We start from the raw sequence: 25,280 nt of genomic DNA, 5'->3' as shown, positions 1-25,280 counted from the left end.
AGGTTTTATTTAATATCCACCAAACACCAGTCTCCGGCTTCTAGAAGAGTTTGTTCGGGTGACAGTTGTTTTTCATGCTCTTGACTATTGAGATGAAATAGAACATAATAGATCCAGAACCGTTAAAAAGAAGAACTTTACTCCTGCCTGGGAAAGCGAAGACATTACCAAACAGTACACAAACTAGTCTTGGTAAAATTACATCTTTTTTAAGTCTTCCTAGAGAGCCGCACAAGTTTCCAAGATGTCAGAGGCAGTGTGATAGACAACTTAAGGCAGTTTACATTTGAAAGAGATCATACCCGTGTTCCAGAGAGCTTGTATCTGTCCAGTGTTTTTCACTGGGACTCCTACTTACTTTTAAAGGGTAGGAATTAAGAGTCTGAGCGCCCTTATCACCATGTGTGATAACTAGATAAAAATGACCGACTTTGCTGATGAACTGACTAAATGACTCTCACCTCCAAAACGATTTAATTTCTGGAAAGTCTGAATAATGAAGTTGTCAGGTCCAAATCTGAAGTATTCCTGTTTTCATTGTTTTTGTGTATAGTAAAAACTATCAAGCTGGGTGTAATGATAAATCCCAGAACTTGGGATGCAGATACAGGTGGATTTCAGTGAGTTCGAAGCCCTCCTTGTCTATGTGATGTGTTCTAAAACAGCCAGGTCACTACATGGTGATACCCTGGGGGGTTGTGGAGTTGTGTGTCTTGGGTCACACTTGGTGACGTACACCTGTAGTCCCAGTGGTTGGGAAGTAGAGGCAAGATCAGAAGTTCAAGGTCATCCTGACCTATGTAACAAGTTAAAAACCCCAGCCTAGATTACTTGGGACCTTGTCTCAAAAAAAAAACAAAAAACAAGCCTGCCGTGTCTTGAATCTCAGCAGTGTAGAGGCAGGTAGATTTCTGTGAGTTCAGAGCTAGCATTATCTAAAATATAAGCTCTAGGCCAGCCAGGGCTACTATAAGTAAGGCCCTATGTCAAAAAAAAAGAGAGAGAAAAGAAAAAGAAAAACAACAAAATAGCTATTTTGACACATTTAAGAGTAAATTATGTGATTGCAGGTGTTAAAGGGAAAAAGGCTTTGTGAAAGGAGTCATTTGAAATCTAATACCCATATCTCAAAGGTATTGAAGCTGTGGGTCCATAGAGCAAAGACTGGATGCCTTTTGACCCCAACTTTTTCCTTAAATGTTCTTGGTTTGGGTCAGCACAAAGCAATAAATAACCTTCACAATGCTGCAAAATGTGGTGATATTCCATAACCCAGTGTTCTGCTGAAAGATAACAGGTTCATTTGTCCATCCACAGTACATCAAGATCAGTACTAACAGCCTACAGAAAAGAATCCAGATGAAAGTTGACTGGTATCCTGTTTCCAGCCAACCCTAAAATCTTTGTGGGCAAAATAAGCAATGTTTGTAATTTTCACAGGGTGAATTGCTTGCCAGATGCTGGCATTCTTTCCTGTTTGGGGAAAAGTCCATCCCTAGTGATGCTTTGATATAACTGCTTTGTTGTTTATGGGTTACAGATCCGGCCATACATTTCTAAACAATCCCTGTAAGATTGAAAGAAATACAGTTAAGTTTGCATTTTCTGCAATCTGAAATAATACATTAGAAATTTTTATAACAATGAGCTTCCAAGATTTTCTTAGGGTAAACTGAGGAAAGACTTCTACAGCCTGGTTTGTTTTGGTTGATTTCACCATGTAGCCTTGCCTGGCCTGAAGTTGACTACCTAGAACAGGTTGGCCTCCTGAGTGTTGAGATTAAAGTTGTGTGCCACCATACCTGGCTACAATATGAAAGCAGAATAAATAGTAGCCTGTGTGACGGGTGAGGAAGTAAAGTAAGCAGAAATGGTGGTGTATAGCTAAGGTTTTAGCACTGAGGCAGGATCACATCAAGTTCAAGACCAGCATATTGTGAGAATGATTTTACTCCATCCAGTTTAACTTCACACAGGTATTATAGCGCCTGGTATTCCTTAGTTTTTTGAGACAGGGTTTCTCTGTAGCTTTGGTGCATGTCCTGGATCTCACTCTGTAGACCAGGCTGGCCTCGAACTCACAGAGTGCTGGGATTAAAGGTGTGTGCCACCACCTTTTTAGTTTTTAGGTTCTGTTTTGTTTGTTGTTGTTTTGTGTCTGTGTCTGTGTGGGAGGAGCCCATGAAGGCCAGAAAGGTCCTGCGAGAACAGCAAGTGTAGGTAACTATGGATCCATCTCTCCAACCCCTCCGTTTTGTTTTTCAGATTTTGTGCATGTGTGTCTGTCTCTTTGGAGGCCTGAAAAAAAGACCATATCCCCTGGAGCTGGAGTCACAGGCATTGGAAACTAAACTGTGGTCCTTTATAAAATTGTTCTTTATATATATGAGTGTTTGCCTGCATGTGCATGTGCTTGGTACCCAAGGAGGCCAGAAAAGAGTGTCAGATGCCCCAGAACTGGATTAAGGATGGTTGTGAGCTTCCCTGTGGGCTCTGGGAATCAAACCTAGGTCCTCTGCAAGAACAAGTGCTCTAAAGCATTGAGCCATCTCCAGAAAGTCTTTCCTTTCTGAAACAGTCTCCTTTAGCCCAGGCTGTCCTGGAACTCTTTATGGCCAAGGATGGACTTGAACTTAGAATGTTTTTGTCTCCATCTCACAGGTGCTAGATTACAGTTTATGCAGTGCTGGAGCTTGAACCCAAGGCTCTGTTCGTGGTACATATGTACTCTACCAGTTAGCTGCGTTCTCAGCTCTAATCATCTGTTTGGGTTGATGGTTATCCTTTCCTGCCCATACAAAGATGTTTATCAGATCGTTGTCCTCATCCCATAGAAGAAAAATCTAGAAACTTACAGAAAGGATCAGTTGAAGTAATAACTTACCAGTTTGTAGCCATATTTAACCAGGAAAGAAAAGGAAATGGGTGGACATCTGTATTCTATACAACTTGACAGGCTTCTTTTTGTTTTTCCCTTCCTGGTTATAGAACTTGCTGTCATGCATGCTGGACAAGCATTCCACTACTGAGTTATATCCGTGAGAGAGTGTGTTGTGTGATGTGTTTTCAATGCTTGGGATTAAATTAAGGTCCCATAGGAGCCAAGTGAGCAACCCACCACTGAGCTATATTCTCCCAGCCCTTCTGATAAACTTATTTTTTGAGGCAGGATCTGTTTAACCAGGCAGGCTAGAACATGTGATATTCCTGCCTCAGCTTTCTGAATAGCTAGACTTGAGTGATTTGGTTGAAAGATACTAGGCCCTAAAACTTCCCAACTACTGAATCCACAGCTTTTGTGGTTTTGATATATTAAAAATAGGGGCAGGAGAGATGGTTTAGCAGTTAAGAGCTCTTCCAGAGGACATGAGTTTGGTTCCCAGCACCCACATGGGGCAGCTTGTAACTGCCTCTAACTTCTGCGCTCCATGGGCACTGTCCTCACACAAACCCACTCTTGACACAGAAATGAATGGACACGGTGGTTGATTATTTATATGTTGACTAAGGAGTTTGGGCTCTGAATGTCTTCAGTGGTTTTTAAATTAGTGATTCTTGTTGGCCTGTTGTTAGTCTTAGTGTGATAATAGGTTGTCTTTTGTGCTGTACCAAGGAAACTGAGTGCCAGGGTTTGGGAAAGATGTATCTAGAGCCTGGATTTCGTTTGCTTTGAATTTTTAAATTTTATGTGAGTGAGTGTTTTTCCTGTGTGTACGCCTGTGCCTGGTGCTTACAAAGGCCAGAAGAGGGCATCAGCGCCTCTAGAACTGGAGCTTTAATAGACCATTGTGAGGTACCACGTAAGTTCTGGGAGCCAAACCTGTGTCCTCAGCAAGCGCTCTTAACTACTGAGCCATCTCTGGTCACTAGATGATATATCTTGACAATCATGGTAGTGTATACTTGGAAGACAGAGGAAAGTGGATCTCTGTGAGTTAAAGGCCAACATGGCATACATAGCAAAGCCAACCAAAGCTACATGGTGAGACCCTGTCTCAAAGAAAAATCATGGGTGAGGCCTGGCAAAATGGCTAAATGTAATTTTAAGTTCCATTAAAAATTAAAGCTTTTTCATGCCTTTAATCCCAGCACTTGAGAGGCAGAGGCAGACAGATTTCTGTGAGTTCAAGGCCAGCCTGATCTTGAAAGAGATAGGACAGGTAGGGCTGTTACACAGAGAAACACTGTCTGAAAAAAAATTTAAATTTTGGGCTTGGCAGTGGTGGCGCATGCCTTTAATCTCTGCACTCAGGAGACTGAGGCAGGTGGGTCTCTGTGAGTCCAACACCAGCCTGGTCTACAGAGTAAGTTCCAGGACAGCCAAGGCTACACAGAGAAACCCAGTCTAAAAAAACAGTTTTCCAAATCAGTTCTGCTTGAACTTAGGTATTTTTGAGACATGTAGTATCCTTAAATTACTTGTTATTTGATTAATTTAGAGGTAGTACTTGGGAGGCTAAGGCTAGGAGTTCTGCCATGAATTCAATGCCATCTTCAGCTACATAGTGAGGCTACATTAAAAATAATAATAGGAGGGTATTAAGTAACCAGGTACAGAGGCACATGCCGGTAACTCTATGCAGATTAAGGTAAGAGGATCCCAAGCAAGGGTCATAGTAAGACCCTCCAGAATAAGGCATTGGTTAGTACTGTTAGGAGAGCAGTAATCATGAGCAAATGCCATTGTCATCTACCCACAAAGATCACCTTCGGGTTGTGCCTCCACTGCATCTGCCTGAGGAGTCGATGCATCAGCTTGTTCCAGACTCCTGGGGAGCATAGCCCTTTAAAAAGAGAGAGCTGTTTTCTAATTGTCCATGGGTGGACACAATTTGAAAGTCATTTCCCCAAGTGATTTTGTTTTCCTTCGTTAAATAAAATATTCCTGGAGCCCCCCCACCATCCTCAGTCAATTGTAGATGAGACTTGGGAAGCAGAGAAAACTGACTTATATGTAGAAAGCTCTTCAGCAAGGCTGGTCCTCAGCTGCTCCATCTCTTTGTTCTTCTGTTGCTGGACTTGCACTCCACTTCGTATTTGTCTCTGCCTCTCCTCCATCTCCTCCAGCTGCTCCTGCACAGGATGGCCAGACAGTGAACACCTCACATCTGCTATCTTGAGCACTTGCACATCGCTTTTTGATTTTTTACCAATTCATTGGTTGGTTTGATACACACACACACACACACACACACACACACACACACACACACACACACACACACACACGGTTTCTCTGTGTAGCCTTGGCTGTCCTGGAATATGATCTGTAGACAGGTTTGGGCTCGAACTCAGAGATCCACCTGCCTCTGCCTCTTTAGTGCAGGGATTAAAGGGATGCACAAATATGCCCTGCCTTATCATTGAGTATTTATAGTGATACTGAGATTGACACTACCTTTATAGGATAGGTTAAGAAATAAGTTCTGAGGCCTGACAGTGATGGCTCACACTTAATCCCAACACTCAGAACAGCCAAGGCTACATAGAGAAACCCTGTCTCAGAAAACAGAAAAAGAAAACTAGTTCTGAGAAGTGGTATTGAGACAAAGTGACAGAACTTTGAAAATGCTGGGCAGTGATGTCGGACACCTTCAGTCCCAGCATTCCAGAGGCTGCAGCAGGTGGGTCTCCAAGTTCCAGGCCAGCCAGGGCTACTACATAGGGACCCTGTCTGGACTTGAAGCTTTATTACATAAATCTTTACAACAGTGAAAAGGGGAGCCAGAGAGACGGCTCAGATGTTAAGAGCACTGGTTACTCACAGGACCCAGGTTGGATTCCCAGCGCCCACACAATGGTTCACAGCCATTGTTATATAGTTCTGGGCTCCAGTTGTAGGTGATGTGATAGATACCCTTTTCTTGCCTCTGTGAGTACTGAGCACACATGCACATATATACATTCAGGCAAGACAAAATGAATACATCTTGAAAAAAATAAAAGGTATTCAAGGGTTTAGTGTCTGACATTAACACTATCAGTTGTTGACATTCTTCATAATTTATAACTTTCTTCTAGAAACATGAAGGTATTTTTTTAACTTTATATGGGTTGGAAGGTGTTAAGGATTTATCTGTACTTTCATCGATTATTGAGATTCTTTAAGGTTTAAAAATCATTTCACAGCTAAAACCAGAGGCCAACCTGAATGAAGGGGCTCGAGTTCAGTGGGAGAGCACTTGCCTCACGCCCACACCTATGACCCTCAGCACTGAAAGGAAAAGTGTAAGGACTAGGCGAGGCGGTGCACTCTGAAGGTGGATGCTAGAGGTTCTCTGAAGTTCCATAATGAATCTAGGGCCAGCCTGGACTACACAAGACACTGCCTTTTTTTTTTTTTTTTTTCTTAAATGAGTAGGATAACGTGTTGTACTGAGGATACCAGTTGAGTACTCTACTACCTTGAGCCTTGAGGTAATGAAGGTTTGGCAAGTCTGGCTTGGATCCTTGAAGGATCAGAGTGAGCTCACTTGGTAGAGTGCCTTTTGTTTGGCCCCTAGCACAGCCTAAATTGTGGCATATGCATTTTGGAGGTGGAGGCAGAATCAGGAGTTCCAGGCCAGCATGGCTCTATGCCTTGTCTCAAAGGGTGGGGCACTGAGGACAGGGTATTGCCGTGCGGAGGTAGACGGTAAGGGCAGTTGAGAAATACTAAGAATCTGTTTTGGGCACTGCTATTAATAGAAGGAGTTCTGGTCTGAGTCAGCTTTGATACTGCACTGAGGCACATCGCCTGGGATATTGGACACTTGCTAAAGCTCACCTTTAACCAACATGATCAGAAGATCTTTCTTTAGTGTCCAGCCCTGCCTGGGGGACCACACATGTGGCATCTGAAGGGAGGTGTCTCACTGCCCCAGTTTTAGTAAGGCAAAGCACAGGGGTGGGGTGATGCTGCATTGATACATAAAGACAGCATGGTGATGCTTGACTGTGATGCCAGCACTCTAGCCAGACTCAAGGTTATTCTTGACCACAGTGACTTAGGACAGCTTGGAGTCCAGGAGACCATCTCAAAAAAAAAAAAAAAAAAAAAAAAGCTGGGTGTGGTAACACACCGTTAATCCCAGTAGAGCTCTGTGAGTTCAATACCAGCTTGTTCCACATACAGAGTAGAGAACCTGTCTCAAAAAACAACAGAAAAAAAAAAAAAACAACCTGAAAAACAGAATGAGTGAATGAATAAATGGGGAAATTGCTTAGTAAAGTGCTGGCCACACACTATGAGAACCTCCATTAACCCTCAGAGTCATGGGGAAAGACTGGTGATGTGTGTACAGTCCCAGTGCTGGGAAGGGGCAGGCAGGCAGGCAGGGAGGGAGGGAGGTAGGTACCTGGAGGCTCTACAGTCTCGCTAATCAGGACTCTACCACCAGGACAGTGAAGACCATCATAGCTGGGTGGAGCAGGACACCTTTATGGGGAAGCAGGGCCAGGTGAGTGGAAGCCACCTGATCCAGATTGGCTTCCTAGCCAGTAGACCCTGTTATTAAAAGAGGGCGTAAGGGTGGCATGTGACCGGAGACATGGCATTGTTTGGTTTAGGTTTTTCAAGACAAGGTTTCTCTGTGTAGTCTTGGCTGTCCTGGAACTTGCTCTGTAGACCAGACCAGACTAACCTCAAACTCAGATACATGCCTGCTTCTGCCTCCTGAGAGCATTGGGATTAAAGGTGTGCGCCACCATCAACTGGTGAGGTGGCTTAATGTTAAAGAGTACTTGATTCTGGGCAGTGCATGCCTTTAATCCCAGCACTGGGATGCAGGTAGATCTCGGAGTTCCAGGCCAGCCTGGTCTACAGAGTGAGATCCAGGACAGGCAGAGCTGTTACACAGAGAAACCCTGTCTCGAAAAAACAAATAAAATTTAAATATTATCACAGTACTTTTGTAGAGAATCCAAGTTCAAAAAATCAAATACTTTAGGAAATAGCATAAAGCCTGCCTAAACATGTAGGTGAGACATGTCTGTCTGTCCACTGTCACTCCATGGGTGTGTCTCCCTCCACAGTGGTTCCTTTGGCCATTGTCTAGTTGCATTCCTTGTTACTCTAGTTCTTGACTTCACAAGAAGACTTGGGCTAAAGGGAAAATGTTAAGGCTGGGCATGGTGGCTCCCCTGTAACTCCAGCACATGGGATGCTAAGGCAGGAGGAACAAAACAAGCCAATAATAACTCACTCTCTAATGTCTTTTTCCCCCAAGTACTTTCTCTTAACCCTCATGCTTAATATCTACGGGTTTGTGGTTGTTTTCCAGACAGTCTCACTCTGTAGACCAGGCTGACTGAATTCAGAGATCACCTGCTTCTGGCCTCCAAGTGCTGGAATTAAAGATGTGAGCCACCACACTGGGCTTGCTTAACATGGTATGTTTTTTGTTTTTTTTTAAATGTACATTGGTGTTTTGCCTGCATCTATGTCTGTATGAGGGTGTCAGATCTTGGAGTTACAGACTATGATGAGCTGCCATGTGGGTGCTGGGAATTGAACTCAGGTCCTCTGGAATAGCAGTCAGTGCTCTTAACTGCTGAGCCATCTCTCCAGCTCATCAATATTCTTTAATAAACTCTAAAGTCAGCTGGCCAGTAGTGGTGACACACGTTGTTAATCCCAGCACTCAAGAGGTAGAGGCAGGCAGATAGATCTCTGTGAGTTCGAGGCCAGCCTGGTTTACAGAGTGAGTTCCTTGACAGCCAAGGCCATTACACAGAGAAACTTTGTCTCTGAAAAACAAAACAAAACAAAAAGATACATGTATACAGAAACAAGGAGATCTCTGGTTTCAAGGTCAGCCTGGTCTATAGTTCCAGGATAGTGAGACTATGTAGAGAGACCCTGCCTCAAAAAATACTGTGGCTGGGTGGTGGTGGTGGTGGTGGTGGTGGTGGTGCACACCTTTAATCACAGAGGCAGGTGAATCTCTGAGTTCGAGGCCAGCCTTGTCTACAGAGTGAGATCCAGGACAGGCACCAAAGCTACACAGAGAAACCCTGGGCGGGGCGGGGGGGATGCTGTGTAGCTATGAGCCTGACACCATAGTAAGAGCTTTACATTAATTAGCTCATTCAATGCAACTTGTGAAGTGACCATCAATCCTATTTTTAAAAAATAATACATACTCATCTGTACCTCAGTGTATATATATATATGTGCATCATGTGCATGCAGTGCCTAGGTTAGTCAGAAAAGGGCATGGACCCCTTGGAGCTGGAGTTGGAGCTGGAAGGTGTAAACTGCCTTATGCAGATACCAGGAATGACCCCTGCAAGATCAGCAAGCTCTCTCAGCCACCGGCCATCTCTCCAGCCCCCAGAAATCCCATTTTTTCTGCTGCTTGGGCTTTTGGTTCAAATCGGGTGTGATGCTGTCTTCCCTGTGAGGGAGCAGAGCCAGGATCTGCAGGTGGCTCTGAGCGCGCCCCCCCCCATTACTCTGGTACTGTCCTTAGACACAGACGCTGCTGACTTCTCTGCAAAACCCCAGAAGCCAAACTGAAGGGCCTGCACCCCACACTGCTGTGCCAAATACTTTTACAAAAACAAAACCGTGAAGAACAGAGGGGTTGTCAGAGGTGAGGGAAGAAAAGGGGGTGGGTGCATGTGATCAGGATATGTTATATACACATAGAAAACCAACAAAGTTTGTTTTTTGAGACAGGCTTTCTCTTTATAGCCCTGGCTGTCGTGCAACTCGCTCTGTAGCCCAGGCTGGCCCCGAACTCACAGAGATCCACCTGCCTCCGCCTCCCAAGTGCCGGGATTAAAGGTGTGCACCACCACTCCCCGGCTGTCAAATAATTTTTGAAATCGAGTATTTGGAGTAGAGAAGGAGGGGTCTGGACTTTAGTGAAAACTTGGGTGAGGAAGGTGACTCAGCAGTTGAATGCTGGTATTAAAGGTGCAGGCCACCATGTCAGGCCTCATTTCTCTCTTTGTGTGTGCAGTGCCAGAAGTCAAACCCAGGGCTTTGTGCATGCTAAGCAAGCACTCTCTACCACTGAGCTACCTCCCCAACTTAGGAAGCCTCTTTAACATCAAGGATGTTTGGATTTTATGAAAATGTTCACTTTGTCTGGCATCCCTCCCAGACAGCAAACAACAGCTCATCCCCGATTATTTCCTGAATTTCTTGCCAGCGCCTTAGCCTGTTCATTCTAGACACTTAGAAACAATGAATGGATGGATGATGGAGGTGGTAATATCAGCAAACTGACTCTTAAGAGTTCAAGCCCAGCCTGAGAAATTCCAGAGCACCCTTGAAAAGTAGCCAAAATGAAGTAAAAGGGTATTTGGCAAACAGTGTTTAGGAACCCTTTCAGAAAAAAGAATTTGGAGCTAGGCAAGGTGGCACAGCCTTGGAACCTTAGCACCTGAGGCCAAGACAGACTAGAGTTTGGGGCCAGCATGCACTCTACAGTGAGACACTGTCCCCAAACCAGCACACACAGGGCCAGAGGTGGCCCTTGCAGAAGACCTGAATTCTATTTCCAGCGCCCACCTCAGCAGCTCTCAACCTCCTCTAAGTCCAGCTCCCGGGGATCCCATGCTCCAGCCTCTGAGGGCACCACACTCATGTGCACTTACCCAAACAATACACGTAATTAAAAATAAAATCTTAGCCAGGCATAGTGGCACACACCTTTAATCCCAGCACTGGGGAGGCAGAGGCAGGAGGATCTCTGTGAGTTTGAGGCCAGCCTGGTCTATAGAGGGAGTTCCAGGACAGCCAGGGCTATACATAAACCCTGTCTCAAATAAATAAATAAAGTTAAAATCTTTTGAAGATTAATAAATACTACAGTAAGACACTCTGCAAACTGAATGCAGCCATTTTCAAGATTTCTCTTAAGGGAAGGACATACAATTTTAAGTTTATCCAAGAAAATACATGTTTCAAAAAAAATAGAAAGTTAGACATGATAGTGCATAGCTATACTCCCAGGATTTGGGGGCTGAGGCAGGAGGATGACAAGCTAAAGGCCTACACACCAGAGGGAGACAGGAGTATCAGGAGCTCCAGGTCACATTTCCTTGGAGGCTAGTCTGGGCTACTTGAGACCCTGTCTGAAAAGAAAACAAAGCCGCGCTGTGAAAGGCCCCACATGAAAGTGTTCTCGGTGTGCCTAGCAACACGTAACTCAGCATTTGGCTGATGTGTTCCCTAAGTGCATGGCCGGGAATAACAGGAGATAAGTAAAGATAGCCCCAACCTGCGTGCCCAGTCTGGGCTGCGGCAGACGTAATTGTTTATTCACTCAGTATTTATATCCTACTCTTCTAAAAAGGGGTTAGAACTGGCTCACACGTAATCAGAAATAACTCAGATACAGAGGATACGGTGACATGTACAAAAAAGGGAAATGCAGAGATTCCATCCCAAAGCCTGGACAGCTTGAAGGGGGAGGATGGACAGGTGGTACTTGAGGGTGAACGTGGCCGGCAGAGGACGGAATGAACTCACTGCACTCGGCCTCTCCAGCTCTCCGTGTGCTAGCAAGCATGATTCACTGTTCAGTCCGAATTAGAAAAGGCTTCCAAGAAAGAAAAGGAAGGGGCACTGAAATACTTAGGGCTGGGCAGGCGCAGGTTCAGGCTACTTCACTGAGCCTCAGTTTCCAAGTCTATAAAACCTAAGAATCCAAGCCAGGAGTGGTAGCCCATTTATCCTGGCAGTACAGGCTTGTGATCCTAGCTACATGGGAGGCAGGGAGATCTCAAATTCAAGACCTGTCTCAAGTAAAAAGAGGACTGTGGGAGACTGGAGAGATGGCTCAGTGGTTAAGAGCATTGGCTGCTCTTCCAGAGGACCTGGGGTTCAATTCCCAGCACTCACATGGTGACTCACAACCATGTATAGTGGGATCTGATGCTCTCTTCTGGCATGCAGGTGTACATGCAGATAGAGCATCATGTTCATAAAATAAATAAATCTTTAAAATGTATTTTTTAAAAAAAGAGGATTGTGAATAAAGCTCCACGGTAGAGAGCTTGCCTGGGTCAATCCCCAATATCCACTGCCTGCCGCGCCGCCCCCCCCTCCTCCCCCCCTCCCGCCACAGAGCTATGTAAACCAAGAGTGAAAATAACTGTCAGGCTGGGATGTGAGGCTAGAGAGATGGCTCACGGGATAAGAGCGCTTGCTGTTCTTGCAGAGGGCCTGAGTTCAGTTCCCAGCACCCTCACGGTAGCTCACAATCATCTGTAACCACAGTTCCAGGGGAGCCAGTGCCCTCTTCTGGCTTCCCTGGGCACTGCATGTACATGGTGCACATAGATACATGCAGATAAAACATCCATACTCATAAAATAAAAATAGTAAAATCTTTTAAAAGAGGGTGGGGAGGGGATATGGTTCATTGGTAGAGTACTTGCCTAACAAGCACAAATCCCCAACACACACAAAGAGCTGTGTAAACCAAGAATAAAAAATCCAGGTAAATCCTAATACTGGCCTTAACCAAATGAAATTAATACAGGACAGAGGAAAAGAATGAGTTAATGGGCCCAAGAACAGGCTCTTCTTTCACACTGAATGGTAATCCCAGCCCCAAAGACATTAGGCCTGTCTGGGTGTGGTGGCACATGTCTTTAGTCCCAACACTCAGGAGGATGAGGCAGGTGGACCTCTAAGTTTGAGACCAGCCTGGTCTACAGTGAGTTCCAGGCCAGCCAGGGCTACACAGAGAAACTTCATCTTGGAAGGGAGAGGGAAAAAAAAAAAAAAGACATCAGACTTCCCTTCACCTAAAAGATGTCCCTTTTGCTGGCTACGGTGGCACACACCTATAATGCCAGCCCTCAGAAGGCTGAGGCAGGCAGGCCTCAAGTTTCTCAAGGTCTCCAGGCCAGCCTGAACTACACAGTCTCTCACACAGCCAAGGGGCCTACCCTGTACTGCTGAACCTCTTCATCGCGTTTTTGCCTCAGGAGTGTGATCTGGTCCTCCAGGTTCCTGTTCTGAAGGTGGAGCTGCCGGGCCTCTGCTTGCAGGGGTCTCAGGGCCTCCTTCATCTTCTGGATCTCTGCTTGGGTGTCCTGAAGAGCTTTGGTCCCTGCCTCCTTCCTCTCCAGGAGCCGCAGCAGCTGGGGCTCGTACTCCTCCTCCAGGCCCTGGCGGCTCTCCGCCAGGAGATGTTCAAACTGGGTCGACAGGCGCCGACTCTCCTGGAGAAAGTGCCCATCGCTCTGGGTTGGGGGCGCCTCCAGCTGTTCCTGTAACTGCTCCTTCTGCTTCTGATAGGCCTCTCGGAGCTGGGTCAGTTCTCCGGAGAGCTGGGCTGCCCGGGCGGTCAGCGCTTCCCTGCAGTCGGCAGACTGAGCCACCTCCTGCTGCCGGCACTCCAGCTGGTATTGGTAGGCCACACATTCCTTGGTCACCTTAAAAAGCTTCTGCTTCACCATCCGGATCTCTTCCCTGAGCCCATCCCGCTCCAGTTCGGCCTGCGCGTGCAGCTTGTAGGCATCCAGGATGTCGTGGTGGACCTGCTGCACCTCCTGCAGGGCCGGTTCCCGGAGCAGCACCAGCTCGTGGATGAGCTGGTCCCTCTCCTCTTCCAGCTGGGATACAGCTTGCACACATTGCTGGAAACGGGCTTCCAGCAACTCCAGGTCCTCCACGCTGAGGGGCTCCTCCTCCGTGCTGGGACTCAGCGGGGCTGGAAGCCTTTCCTCCGTGGCCACCGTCTCTCCCTCACAAGCAGTCTGCTCTGGGCTTGGGCTCTTAGCTGGCTCCACAGGCTCCTCTGAAAATTGCTCCTCATCTGGCCTCACAGGTTCCTCCACAAGCACGGTCTCCTCTGGACTCACCGGCTCTTCCAGGTCCAGAGTCTCCTCTGGCTGCCTCGATTCTTCGATAAACAGTGTCTCCTCTGGCTTCTCAGACTCTCCCACGCAGAGACTCTCTTCAAAGTCCACCGAGTCCCCCAGATAGAGAATGTCTTCTAGGTTCACAGTCCCCTCCAAAGATAGAGTGGCCTCTGGGCTGAAAGTCATGGCCTCCTTGGGGGATTCGGAGTCCTGGCGAGGAAAGCTGGCCTCTGTACCTGGTTCCCTGCAGGAGAGATGATGGACAGTGAGAGGGCAGCCCAGGTCCCGTTGATGTGTCAACAGGGCCTCCACCTCAGGGCTAGTTGCAGCTGGTTCTCAGTCTCTCATCTACTCCCTTCACCCATCTGCCTCTTCCACACACAGCCTGCTGTTCGCATTCCCTGAGGACACCACAACGCCCCTGGCTAGTCTCTGTTTATGTCACTTCAGGCACAGGAAACGCTCTCAGACACCGCCAGGTGTTCCACAGGTCTGCACATCTGGGGCTACAGAGAAAACCTGTCTTGGGGGTTGGGGATTTGGCTCAGTGGTAGAGCGCTTGCCTAGCAAGCGCAAGGCCCTGGTTTCGGTCCTCAGCTCCGGGAAAAAAAAAGAAGAAAGGCTGTCTTGGAAAACAAGCGTGATGATAGTGCATGCCTGCAATACCAGCACCTGGGAGATGAGAGGCGGTCAGGAGTTCAAGGCCACTCTCAGCCTCTTAGAGTTTGAGGCCAACCTGGTTTCATGAGAATCTGCCCCCCCCACACACACTCACAAAGGGGGTTCAGGGAATGGCTCAGCAGATAAAGGCACTTGCCACCAAGTCCGATAAACTGAGCTCAATCCTTGGCGTCCAAATGGAGAGAACCAATTTCTACAAGTTGTCCCAGGAGTGCATACATGCACCAAATAAATAAGTAAATATTGAAAGGGCGGGGAGAGGTGCTGGATAGATGGCTTATGGTAAAGAGCACTGGCTGCTCTTGCAGAGGACCGTGGTTTGGTTTCCAGCGCCCTCACGATGGCTCACAACCTGCAACTTCAGTTCAGAGGAGTATGACACCCTCTTCTGGCCCCATGGAGTCCTCCCCACATACATACCAAAAATAAATTCTAAAACTTAAATAAAAACAAAATAAATAAAAGCAAAAAAAAAAAAAAAACCCACTGACACTAGGGGATTAAAGGCAATGGGGGTGCACACCTTTATCCCAGCACTTGGGAGGCAGAGGCAGGCGGATCTCTGTGAGTTTGAGGCCACCCTGGTCTACAAAGCGAGTTCCAGGACAGCCAGGGCTACACAGAGAAACCCTGTGTCAAAAACAAACAACAACAACAACAACAAAAAGTGAATGGAGGAGGTGATCGCTGAGGTCTGCTTCCAATTTACATTCTTTTTACATTTCACTGATTTAATGTGGTGTGTGTGTGTGTGTGTGTGTGTGTGTGTGTGTGTGTGTGTGTGTCACAGTGTAAATGTAGAGGTCAGAGAACAGTTTGTGAAAGGCATTTCTCTCCTTCCGTGTGGGGTTCTGGGGTGGAACTCAGGCTGTCAGGCTTGCCCACATCTTAGCTGCACTCAAATTATAGTTCTCCTAGAAATCTGCACTGCTAGTCCCTGCTCCATGCAACTACCTCCCTGAAAACGACCTTTACCATAGGAAGTTTCCAATCCCGTCCAACCCTTTTCAGCCCACTGTCAGGGCCCTAGGCCAAGCCATGATCCGTTTACTCTCTTTAGTACCAGCCTACTTTTGTTTGTTTTTCATGACAGGGTTTCTCTGTATAATAGTCCTGGCTGTCCTGGAACTCACTCTGTAAAACAGGCTGGCCTCGAACTCAGAGATCTGCCTGCCTCTGCCTCCCGAGTGCTGGGATTAAAGGTGTGCGCCACCACTTGGCTGTACCCGCCTTCTAATGGGCCTCCTTGCTTCTCTGCAGCTCAGTCTAGCCATAGTTAGCAGGCTATGTCATGGTTGCTCCATGGTTGCAAAGCCTTTGTGGCAGGTCTTGCTATAAAGCCCTGGGGGTGGCCTGATACTCACTGTGTAGTCCAAGCTGGCTTAGAGCTTCCTTTTTTTAAAAAAACTATTTACTTATTTTATATGTATGGATGCTTGGCCTGCATGTATGTATGTGCACCACAGATAGCCTGGTGCCCTCAAAGGTTAAATGAAGGCATCAGAGCCAGGCAGTGGTGGTGAACATCTTGATCCCAGCCCTGGGGAGCAGAGCCAGGTAGATCCCTGAGTTGGAGGCCAGTCTGGTCTACAGAGTGAATTCCAGGACAGCCAGGGCCACACAGAGAAAACGCTGTCTCAAAAACAACAACATCAGCAACAAACAAACAAAAAAGGACATCAGATCCCCTGGAACTGGAGTTATGGATGGCTGTGAGCCACCATGTGGGTGCTGGGAACCCAACCCAGGTTCTCTTAACAAGTAAGTGCCCTTAACAGCTGAGCCCTCTCTTCAGTCCCAGGCCTGGAACTCTTACCAATCCTCCTGCCTCAGCCTCCCAAGTGCTGAGACTTCAGGCATGTGCCACCATGCCCAGCTTTCAGAGTCTTAAAGAGGTGGCCCTAACTCACCGTTTTTAGCCTCAGCTCATATCACCCCCGCAACCCAGAACATGTGGGAATTTTTCACACCTCCTACTCCGAGCCCACAGTATCTAAAGGATCTAGCTGAAAAAATGCAACTTCCTGAATACCAATCTGCCTAAAAACACTAGCCAGAGCTACCGGAGAAGGTAAAATTCCTGGCACCAGGAAGGAACACCTGCTCCTGCAGGCAGGCCCACCTATCCTGCTCTGCCAGAGTCCCCGATTCCCCAGCTGATGGCCTTTGCATCATGTTCCACCTTGGAATGACTCAACCATGTTCAAGGCACTATTCTAAACACTTGCATGTAGGCTGTTCATCTGTTCTGCCCAGTGCAGAGACTAGCAAGCCAGTGCGAGTGGGAAGCGCACCTGAGGTTCCTGAGAAGCCCCAGTGCCTGGCCCTCCGCCTAAGGCTAAGCAGCACAGGCCTAAGAGGGTTTGGAGCATCACAGTCAGAACGTCTTTTTTTGTTGTTTGTTTTTGGCTTTGGTTTCTTTCGGGGCAGGGTTTCCTTGTATATCTCTAGCTGTCCTGGAAGTTGCTCTGTAGACCAGGCTGATCTCAAACTCAGAGAGATCCACCTGCCTCTGCCTCCAGAGTGCTGGAATTAAAGGCATGTACCACCACCACTTGGCTCAGAAAGTCTTTCTAGGGTCAGGGGTGGGGCGTATTAGGTGGGGGATAAGTCTGGGGGGGGGGCATATGCCTAGCTTGTGCGAAGTAGTGGGTTCATTTCCTAGCCCAGAAAAGAAAATTGGTTTGGTTAACAAATGTCTAACCATTCTCCAGCTCCATGTACTCTGTGCCATACCTTAAACAAGGCCCACTGTGTCCTCAGGACATTCTGGGTTTGTTTTGTTTTGTTTTTTTTCTCTGGACAAGGTTTCTCTGTGTAGCTTTGCACCTTTCCTGGAACTCGCTCTGTAGACCAGGCTGGCCTTGAACTCACAGAGATCCGCCTGGCTCTGCCTCCTGAGTGCTGGGATTAAAGGTGTGTGCCAACCACCGCCCAGCGTCCTCAGGACATTCTGAATGTAGCTCATCTTCAGGAACAGTGGCTTTGCCTTATGACAGGGCACGTGTCCTTTGGATGAGAGTGGACATCCCGAGGATGAGGCTAGTTGTCTGTACCCTAGTGTGCAGCCCTTGGGAGGCAAGCGGAAACCAGCTGAACTCCAAGGGGAAATTTGCCCAAGGTCAAGTGGCAGGTCTGAGGTGTAGAGCCCAGGCCTCCTGACTTCTGGGCTGGGCTGCCTCGCCACCCTGGGTACCAGATGTTGCCCTCAGCTAGCTGCTTTTCTAAAGAAGCAGATTACAGGAGGCCGGCAGAGAGGGAGAATGCTCAGCTGCCCCCCCCCCACCTCAGGGCCACTGCCGCTCTGTCCCTGTCCCCAGAGGACTTGCACAACTCCTTAACGCTGTCCATCTGACTGTGACGGGATGTGTATGTGACCTCACGCCAACAACTGAGCTTCCAGCTTATTAGTATGTGTGTGGGCAAAAGGTTTGTCCTAAGACCTAGCTCAGCTTTATCTTCTCGCGTGACAACAGAGGGTACCAGGCAGTATTCCCACAATTTGATAACTGGGAAGGCCCACAGTGTGGGCAGCTGCTGAGTCCAGCCATGGCCCAGTGCAGGACTAGGAGAATCGTCCCTCTCCAGGCCTCCACCTGAGCCACACGGAGAAGAACAAGCTGACCGAACAGACTCTGACTTCGAGCTGGCGGGTGCCCAACGCCGCACCAAGCGGCTCAAATACAGTGAATTCTCAAATGGTTTCTCCCGGACCCCAAGAACGAGTGAGTGAGAAATAAAGGAAAATAAACATAAAACTCATGCTCTCTTTGGCCTGTTGAGCCAAGTAAAAATTTGACAGGTTGATAGCCAGAAAGAACACAGACCACCACCACCGGAGGTGTCAGGTCCCCAAGCCAGGGCCTCCCATCTCCCTTCCCCGGGTGGCTCCGCCCCGTGCCACACCCGGGCTGGACCACGACCCACATCGAGGAGTAAGAGGCCACGGGGCGGGGGGGGGGGGGGGATGGGAGCCCACCTAGCACCCCCTCTGCTACTGGGTGGCGACACGGACCCTGGAGGAGCCTACCTGGCAGCCGGGGCGCCGTCCCCGCCGCTCAGGGGTTCCGGACTGGCCATGACTGCCCGACCCCGGGCTGGCCCGGAGCGTTATTAATAGCCGGCTCCGCAGGCGGCTGTGCCGCTGCCCGCGTCCGCCGCACTGCCAGCTGCAGCCGACACCAGATCCCGGCGACCCGGGCCGGACGCGCCCACTTGGCCCGGACCATCTCCCGCGGGAGGAGGGCGCCGGCCCTGCGGGCCTGGGGGCGGGGAGAGGGTGGGAGGGGATGGGGGGGTTGGGGTGGGGTGGGATGAGGGGAGGCCCAGCGGCGCTTCCCTTCCCGGACCTTCTTCTCTCTCCATCTTTCCTTCTGGCCTGGGTTGCTTGGCGAGGAGAGGGGGGCGGGGGGCTGTGCAGTCTCAGGGGAGCAGTTCCCGGGCCCGATCGAGGCGCGGGGGGCGGGGGGAAGGTTTAGTGGTGGGGTACCCAGAGGGACCCGGCACCCCTCGTGTCGGCGCCCTGCGATCCCCTCCCGCGCGAGGGCTTGGAGAGCGGCCACCCTCCCGGTGTCCCGCAGCTGTCGTGAAGGGGTGGGGCAGGGCGCCTGCTGGAGAAGGGGGGTTACCCGCCACACCCCATGCGTCTGGGGACAGCTGGGGGCCAGAGAAGGGCTGAGGAAGAACTGCGAAAAGGCCTCAGGCCGGAACGTTGAGTCTGTGTTTAACTCAGGTCTCTTCCCCCACCCACCCTGGGAGGTTTCCTGGGGTCTTCTGAGAGCAGCCGCACTTGTGGCTCCGACTCAGCCAGCCGCTTCTGTCCTGTTTCAAGGCATATACCCACGCCTAAGTCCTCGGCCCACCCGTGTCCCGGGCAGACTTCCACGCTGAAGGCACTCTCCCCTTCCTCCCAGTAAGAGCTGCTGGGCCCCTTCCCAGACCTGGGGCCCAGGCATTCTTCCTCTGATTACTTTTTTCCACTTGGTCCCCGTGTCAGGGAGGAGGGCTTTGATTCAATTTCAGAAGAATGCTGTGCACCCGGCAGGCCCGGGCCAGGAGGAGGCTGGACACCGGTTTAATCAGATCCTTGAGCAGCAGCAGCAGCAGCAGCGGATGGGGATGGGGATGGAGAAACGATGCCAGTGTGTTGACTGGGTGGCTTGTGGCTTGGGTTCCGTGTGCCCACAGCTGGGAACATCTGGTAAAGGTTCTGTGTGTGGAGCAGGAGACAGATCTAGGGTTGTGTATCCCATGGGGCTCCTCCATTCCTGTCCTGTGTGGGCTTGCGGACGTGCAGCTGTACGACTTGACAGCAAGGGTGAGTGTGTACGATTGGGCCAGCAGTCGTGAGTGTTCTTAGGGAAAATGGGCACTGGCCGCAGCGACTGTGAAGCAGCTGTGAAACCGTGTGTGAGTGTGAGTGTGAGCCTGACTGGGCTGACATGTGCCAGTGCGGCAGCTGAGGGGTAGGGGTGGGTGTGTGGCTGCAGCTGTGCACTGAGGGTGCCCCCTGTGGTTGGGTATTTTATGTGTTTTGGAGGGTGCCAAGAGGAGGACACTCGCGCGTAACACCCAGAGCGGCTCAATATACCCATGTAAGGCATATGGGAGAAAACGCGTTTTGGAGGCTGCTGGTCATTTTCTGACTTACCCCTGAAATATTCCAGGGGAGGGTGTTGGCAGGGCCTCCAGCTGCTTGCTGGACAGCTGTTGCCAGTCAGAGAGAAGGAAGGGAGCATGGGCACGGCCTGCCTGCCAGCCTGCTGTTTACTGAAGGTGCTAGGCAACCGTCAGCAAGGACGGTATGGGGGGAGGGGGGGGAAGGACACGGACGACACACTGCCATTGACCCGCCAGCCCCCTTGCCCAGGAGCTGGCATGTCCCCAAGGCTGCATCCTTAACTCCTGGCAGCTCCTGAATCCCTACCAAGTCCCAGAAACTCCTTCACGCTTGGACCTTTGTCCTTGCTGCTGTCTCTGTCTACAACGCCTTTTCCAGCTTCCCCCGCTCCTTCAGGGCTCAGCCCTCAGTCATCTCCTCGGAGAAGCAGCCCTCTCCCCCCCCAGTATCCACACACCCACTTTATCCATCACCCCGCGTATCCTTCTGCTGCACCGAGCACTGTAGGGAACATTCGGGTTTATTCGGGGCTTGCAGGAGTTGAGTTCCCAGCACTCAGCCAGACAGCGCGAAGCTAGCTGCCTGTAACCACAGCTTCAGGGGGATCCCACACTTCCGGCTTCCTCAAGCACACATAGACATACAGACACATAATTAAATAAAGTAAATTTAAAAAACACCCGAGAGTGGTTTTTGTTTGTTTGTTTCGGGGGAGGGTGTTTCAAGACAGGGTTTCACTTCACAGCCCTGGCTGTCTTGGTAGACCAGGCTAGCCTTCAGTAAACTCCCAGAGATCCATCAGCTTCTCCCTCATGAGTGCTGGAATTAAAGGCGTGCGCCACCACTGCCCGGCTAATAGTGTTCATTTATAATTCTTCTCTTTTCTGCTTCTTCCACTAGAGTGGAAGCCCCATGAGGACAGGGACCATATGACTTATTCAATGCTGTCCTTGCATGTCATAGAAAAATTTGTTGGATGGTCTCCAGTGGGCAAGAACACTTTGCTGATTAAGGCTGGCAAGTGAATTTAATCCCAGAACCTTTCCATCTAAAGGTGGAAGAAGAGAACCAACTCCACACAGTTATCCTCTGACCACACGTGCACACATATCATGTACACACACACACACACACACACATACACACACACACACACACAATAATAAAAATAACAAAATGTTTGTTGAATGAAGTACTGAAAAGAAGGCTGGATGGTGGTATCTAGACCAACTCAGGCAACATATTATATTGGCTGCATGCCAGGCTCATACTACCCACCATTAAAGAGCTCCAGTGGGCCCCGGGCGGTGGTGGCACACACCTTGATCCCAGCACTCGGGAGGCAGAGCCAGGTGGATCTCTCTGAGTTTGACACCAGCTTCATCTACAGAGCGAGATTCCTTGGCACACATTGACATTTGGTCTGTGCTGAATCTGTATCGAAGCAAATGGCTTCACAGGCCTAGGTCTGCAAGAAGCTTGTTGTGTAGAAGATGGCAGAGCCCGGGAACGCAAGCTTGCATGGAGATAATACCGACCACTCAGCTGAGCAATGTAGCATTAGGCCCTGACACCCAGGGGCCCGGGGGCGGGACAGGTTCCTCATGGACAAGATATCTGGGCCTTGGAAGGATAAGAGAAGGATTTCCTGAGGCAGATACAGAGGGTGCTTTAAAAACAAGTGTATTAGGGGCTGGAGAGATGGCTCAGTGGTTAAGAGCCCTGGCTGCTCATCCAGAGGACCCGGGTTCAGTTCCCAGCACCCTTGTGGCAGCTCACAACTGTCTGGAACTCCAAGATCTGACACCCTCACACAGACATACATGGAGACAAAACACCGGTACACATAAAATAAAATAATTAATTTTAAAAAAATCCACAAAGCCGACCCCAGGGCCTGGTCATTCTCTAACCTAACTGCCACTCTGTCTCTGCACTGCCCGGCTCGTCCAGGGGCTGGTTCCTGCCCCAATGTCACAGGTCCCTGGCCTTCTGCCTTCAGCTGAGTAGACACGGCAGAATGAGAAGCGGGGAAATGTGACCAGGATGGTCCCCGAACTCCCCCAGCTATTCTGAGGACTGAACCCAGGGCCAGGCACATGCCAGGTGGGGCTCCCTCACTGAGCTATAGCCAGAGCCTGAGATCAGGCTACATATCGAGCGTCTGTCTGTCTCTCTCTCTCAGTGAGGTGTTTCTTGGCAGGAGCCATGCTCCTCTACCAAGGGCTCCTGTGTGTGTCGCGCCCGTGAATTCAGATGTCAGCAGGTTTCCTGGTGAGACCGCCTCCCCTTACTCCTCTGGCTCAGGGTGGTGTCTGCTGCGGGACTGCAGAGCCCTGGGTACTTCCCTGTTCCTGCACACGCCTCTGTGGACAGTCCTTTCATGAGCCCTCTTCCTCCTCCTCCTCCTCCTCCTCCTCCTCCTCCTCCTCCTCCTCCTCTTCTTCTTTGGTTTTTTGAGACAGGGTTTCTCTGTGTAGCATTGGTGCCTGTTCTGAATCTCGCTCTGTAGCCCAGGCTGGCCTCGAACTCACAGAGATCTGCCTGGCTCTGTCTCTCCAGTGCTGGGATTAAAGGCGTGCCCCATTGCCGCCCGGCTTCATGAGCTTCTAACAAAGGCCTTGAGTATGCCTATTTCATGATAAAACCTCCAAGGCAAGAACTGGGCCCCAGGAAACAGGGCCCTGGACGCAGAGGTTAAGGGAGGTCACCAAACACCAAGATGAGAAGACTGTGATCAAGGCTGGTATCTAGCTGAGTGACAGTGACACACACGGTGACCGAGACCTTGAACTCAACACTCGGGAAACGCAAAAAAGCAAAAGGAAGGTGGAATTGGGATTTAGTTCAGTGGTAGAGCGGTTGCCTAGAAAAACAAGCAAACAGAAAGAACTAGAGAGAGAGAAGAGAGGAGCTGGAGAGATGGCTCAGCAGTTAGGAGCATCTGCTGCTCTTGAGGACAGAGTTCAGTTCTCAGCGTAAGTCACAGATCCCACAGCCACTTGTCACTCTAGCTCCAGGAGTGGTGACACTCCCTTTTGACCTCCTTGGGTACCCATATGCGGCACCCTTACACACAGACATGTACACTGTGGTGTTTTGAATGAGCACGGCCCCCATAGACTTTCATAGTTGAATGCTTGATCCCAGTTGGTGGAACTGTTTGGGAAGGATTAGAAGGTGTGGCCCTTGTTGGAGGGGCTTGGGGGTGGGCTTCATTGTTGCATCATCAAACATCATGAAACATCAAAGTTATCTCTCTCTGCTTTGTGGTTGTTGTCTCAACATACAAGCTCTCAGTTACTGCTCCAGAGCCACACCTGCCTGCCATGCTCCCAACCAGGATGGTTATAGACCATAAACAAGCTCCTAATTAAATGCTTTCTTTTAAAAGTTGCTGTTGTAGTTTGAATGTAATAGACCCCCTATAAGCTCATAGGGAGCAGCACTCTTAGGAGGTGTGGCTTTGTTGGAGTAGGTGTGGCCTTGTTAGAGGAAGTATGTCACTGCAGGGGCGGGCTTTGAGGTCTCATATACCTCAAAGCTACACTCAGTGTGGACTCAGTTCACTTCCTGTTGCCCGCAGATCAAGATGTGGAACTCTCAGCTCCTTCTCCTGCACCATCTCTGCCTACACATTGCCATTTCCCACAACGATGATAATGAACTGAATCCTCTGAACTGTAAGCCACCCCAGTTAAATATTTTCCCTTAGAAGAGTTGTTGGGGGTGGGGGAAGGCTGGAGAGATGGCTCAGTGGTTAAGAGCACTGACTGCTCTTCCAGAGGTCCTAAGTTCAAATCCCAGCAATCATGTGGTGGCTCACAGACATCTATGGTGGGAATCTGATGCCCTCTTCTGGCATAAATGCATACATGCAGACAGAACACTCATACACATAAAATAAATATTAAAAATTAAAAAAAAAAGTTGCTGTGGTCATGGTGTCTCTTCATAGCAATAGAAACTCTAACCAAGACAGTTGCCTTGGTCAAGGTGTTTTGTCATTGCAATAGAAAAGTAACGCGCGCGCGCGCACGTGTGTGTGTGTGTGTGTGTGTGTGTGTGTGTGTGTGTGTGTGTGTGTGTGTGTAGAGAGAGAGAAAAAGAGACAGGAGCCTTCTTACTCAGTCTTGGATCTGTAGAGGGGTCCTGAGCAATGGACCTGAAGATGAGAAGAATGGTAATATTATTGTGAGCTAGGAAGTGGGGAGCACTGGAGAGCAGCAGGGCAGACAACATCCTCACTATCTCCCCACCATACTGCAGAGCCTTTCCTAAATAATTACCGCAGCAATGCTCCCTAGCCTGGTTCTCTGGGAGTGGACTGCACCATCAACGCCCTCTTCCCAGGACTGTTGTGACCAGGAGCCGGCAGGGTGAAGTTGCTCCGAAAACCCCATCACTTAAGTGGAAGCCGTTCTGCTTGGTTTCCTTGTGCTGACGGTGCCCTGAAACTGTCCAGGGGTGGGAGAAAAGTGGTTCTCAGATGTCCTGCAGGACTTTCCGGTCACCTTGTCTAGAGCTGGGGCAGGAGTCCAGGTTTTGGAAGTGAGAGGCTGCATGGAGCCTGACACCTGCTCCTGGGTGCCCTGGGGAGAGTTATTCCTCCTCACAGGCAACTGGACAACCCCTCTTAAACCACAGGTGTGGTGTGGAAAGGAACCCATGAAGTGTTTCATCGAGGGCCCAGGAATTTAACTATCATTATTTACTAAAAATTTTTTAAAGATTAAAAAAAAGTTGATTGATTGATTGATTGATTGATTGTGTGTGTGTGTGTGTGTGTGTGTGTGTGTGTGTAGATATGTGCACATGAGTGCAGGTACCTGTAGAGGCCAGAACTTTGGATCCCTCTGGATCTGGAGTTACAGGAAGTTCTGAGCTGCCTAATGGGTGCTGGGAACTGAACTTGGGTCCTCTGGAAGAGTAGTATGTGCTCCTACCTGCTGAGCCATCCCTCCAGCCCCTATTTAAATTTTTTTGTTTTCTTGTTTTTCCTTTTTGAGACAGGGTTTCTCTGTGTAGCCTTGACTGTCCTGGAACTCGCTCTGTAGATCAGGCTGGCCTCGAACTCAGAGAGATTCACCTGCCACTGCCTCCTCGGTGCTGGGATTAAAGGCGTGCACCATCACTGCCAGGCTTTAAAATGTTTTTAGACTTATTAAGT

The 25,280-nt window shown here is 49.2% G+C and overlaps 1 protein-coding gene across 1 annotated transcript; it reads right to left on the bottom strand.

Annotated features, from left to right (window-relative positions):
• Nucleotides 1-117: 117 nt before the first annotated feature.
• Sync (syncoilin, intermediate filament protein) lies at nucleotides 118-19,026 on the bottom strand. The gene is made up of 5 exons (XM_006995714.4): nucleotides 18,521-19,026; nucleotides 12,892-14,053; nucleotides 4,949-5,073; nucleotides 4,708-4,784; nucleotides 118-1,567 (listed from the first exon to the last, which is right to left on the bottom strand). Exons 1-5 carry the CDS (start codon nucleotides 18,568-18,570, stop codon nucleotides 1,557-1,559), a joined length of 1,425 nt encoding a protein of 474 aa, XP_006995776.3. The 5' UTR covers nucleotides 18,571-19,026; the 3' UTR covers nucleotides 118-1,556.
• Between the last annotated feature and the right edge of the window lie 6,254 nt (nucleotides 19,027-25,280).

The sequence above is a fragment of the Peromyscus maniculatus genome, chromosome 2, assembly GCF_049852395.1.
Source record: "Peromyscus maniculatus bairdii isolate BWxNUB_F1_BW_parent chromosome 2, HU_Pman_BW_mat_3.1, whole genome shotgun sequence".
NCBI lineage: Eukaryota > Metazoa > Chordata > Mammalia > Rodentia > Cricetidae > Peromyscus > Peromyscus maniculatus.
The sequence above is the reverse complement of the archived record's forward strand: the minus strand, read 5'-3'. Positions and strand labels throughout refer to the sequence as shown.

Excerpts from the sequence above, each read along its gene's own strand:
- Sync (XM_006995714.4), bottom strand. The coding sequence starts at position 18,570 with ATGGCCAGTCCGGAACCCCTGAGCGGCGGGGACGGCGCCCCGGCTGCC. Across the intron at positions 5,074-12,891 it reads AAGAGGTTCAGCAGTACAGG|GAGCAGCTGGAGGAGATGGA; the intron begins GTAGGCCCCTTG and ends CATCCTGTGCAG. Across the intron at positions 4,785-4,948 it reads GAAGAGCTTTCTACATATAA|GGCTATGCTCCCCAGGAGTC; the intron begins GTCAGTTTTCTC and ends CTCTTTTTAAAG.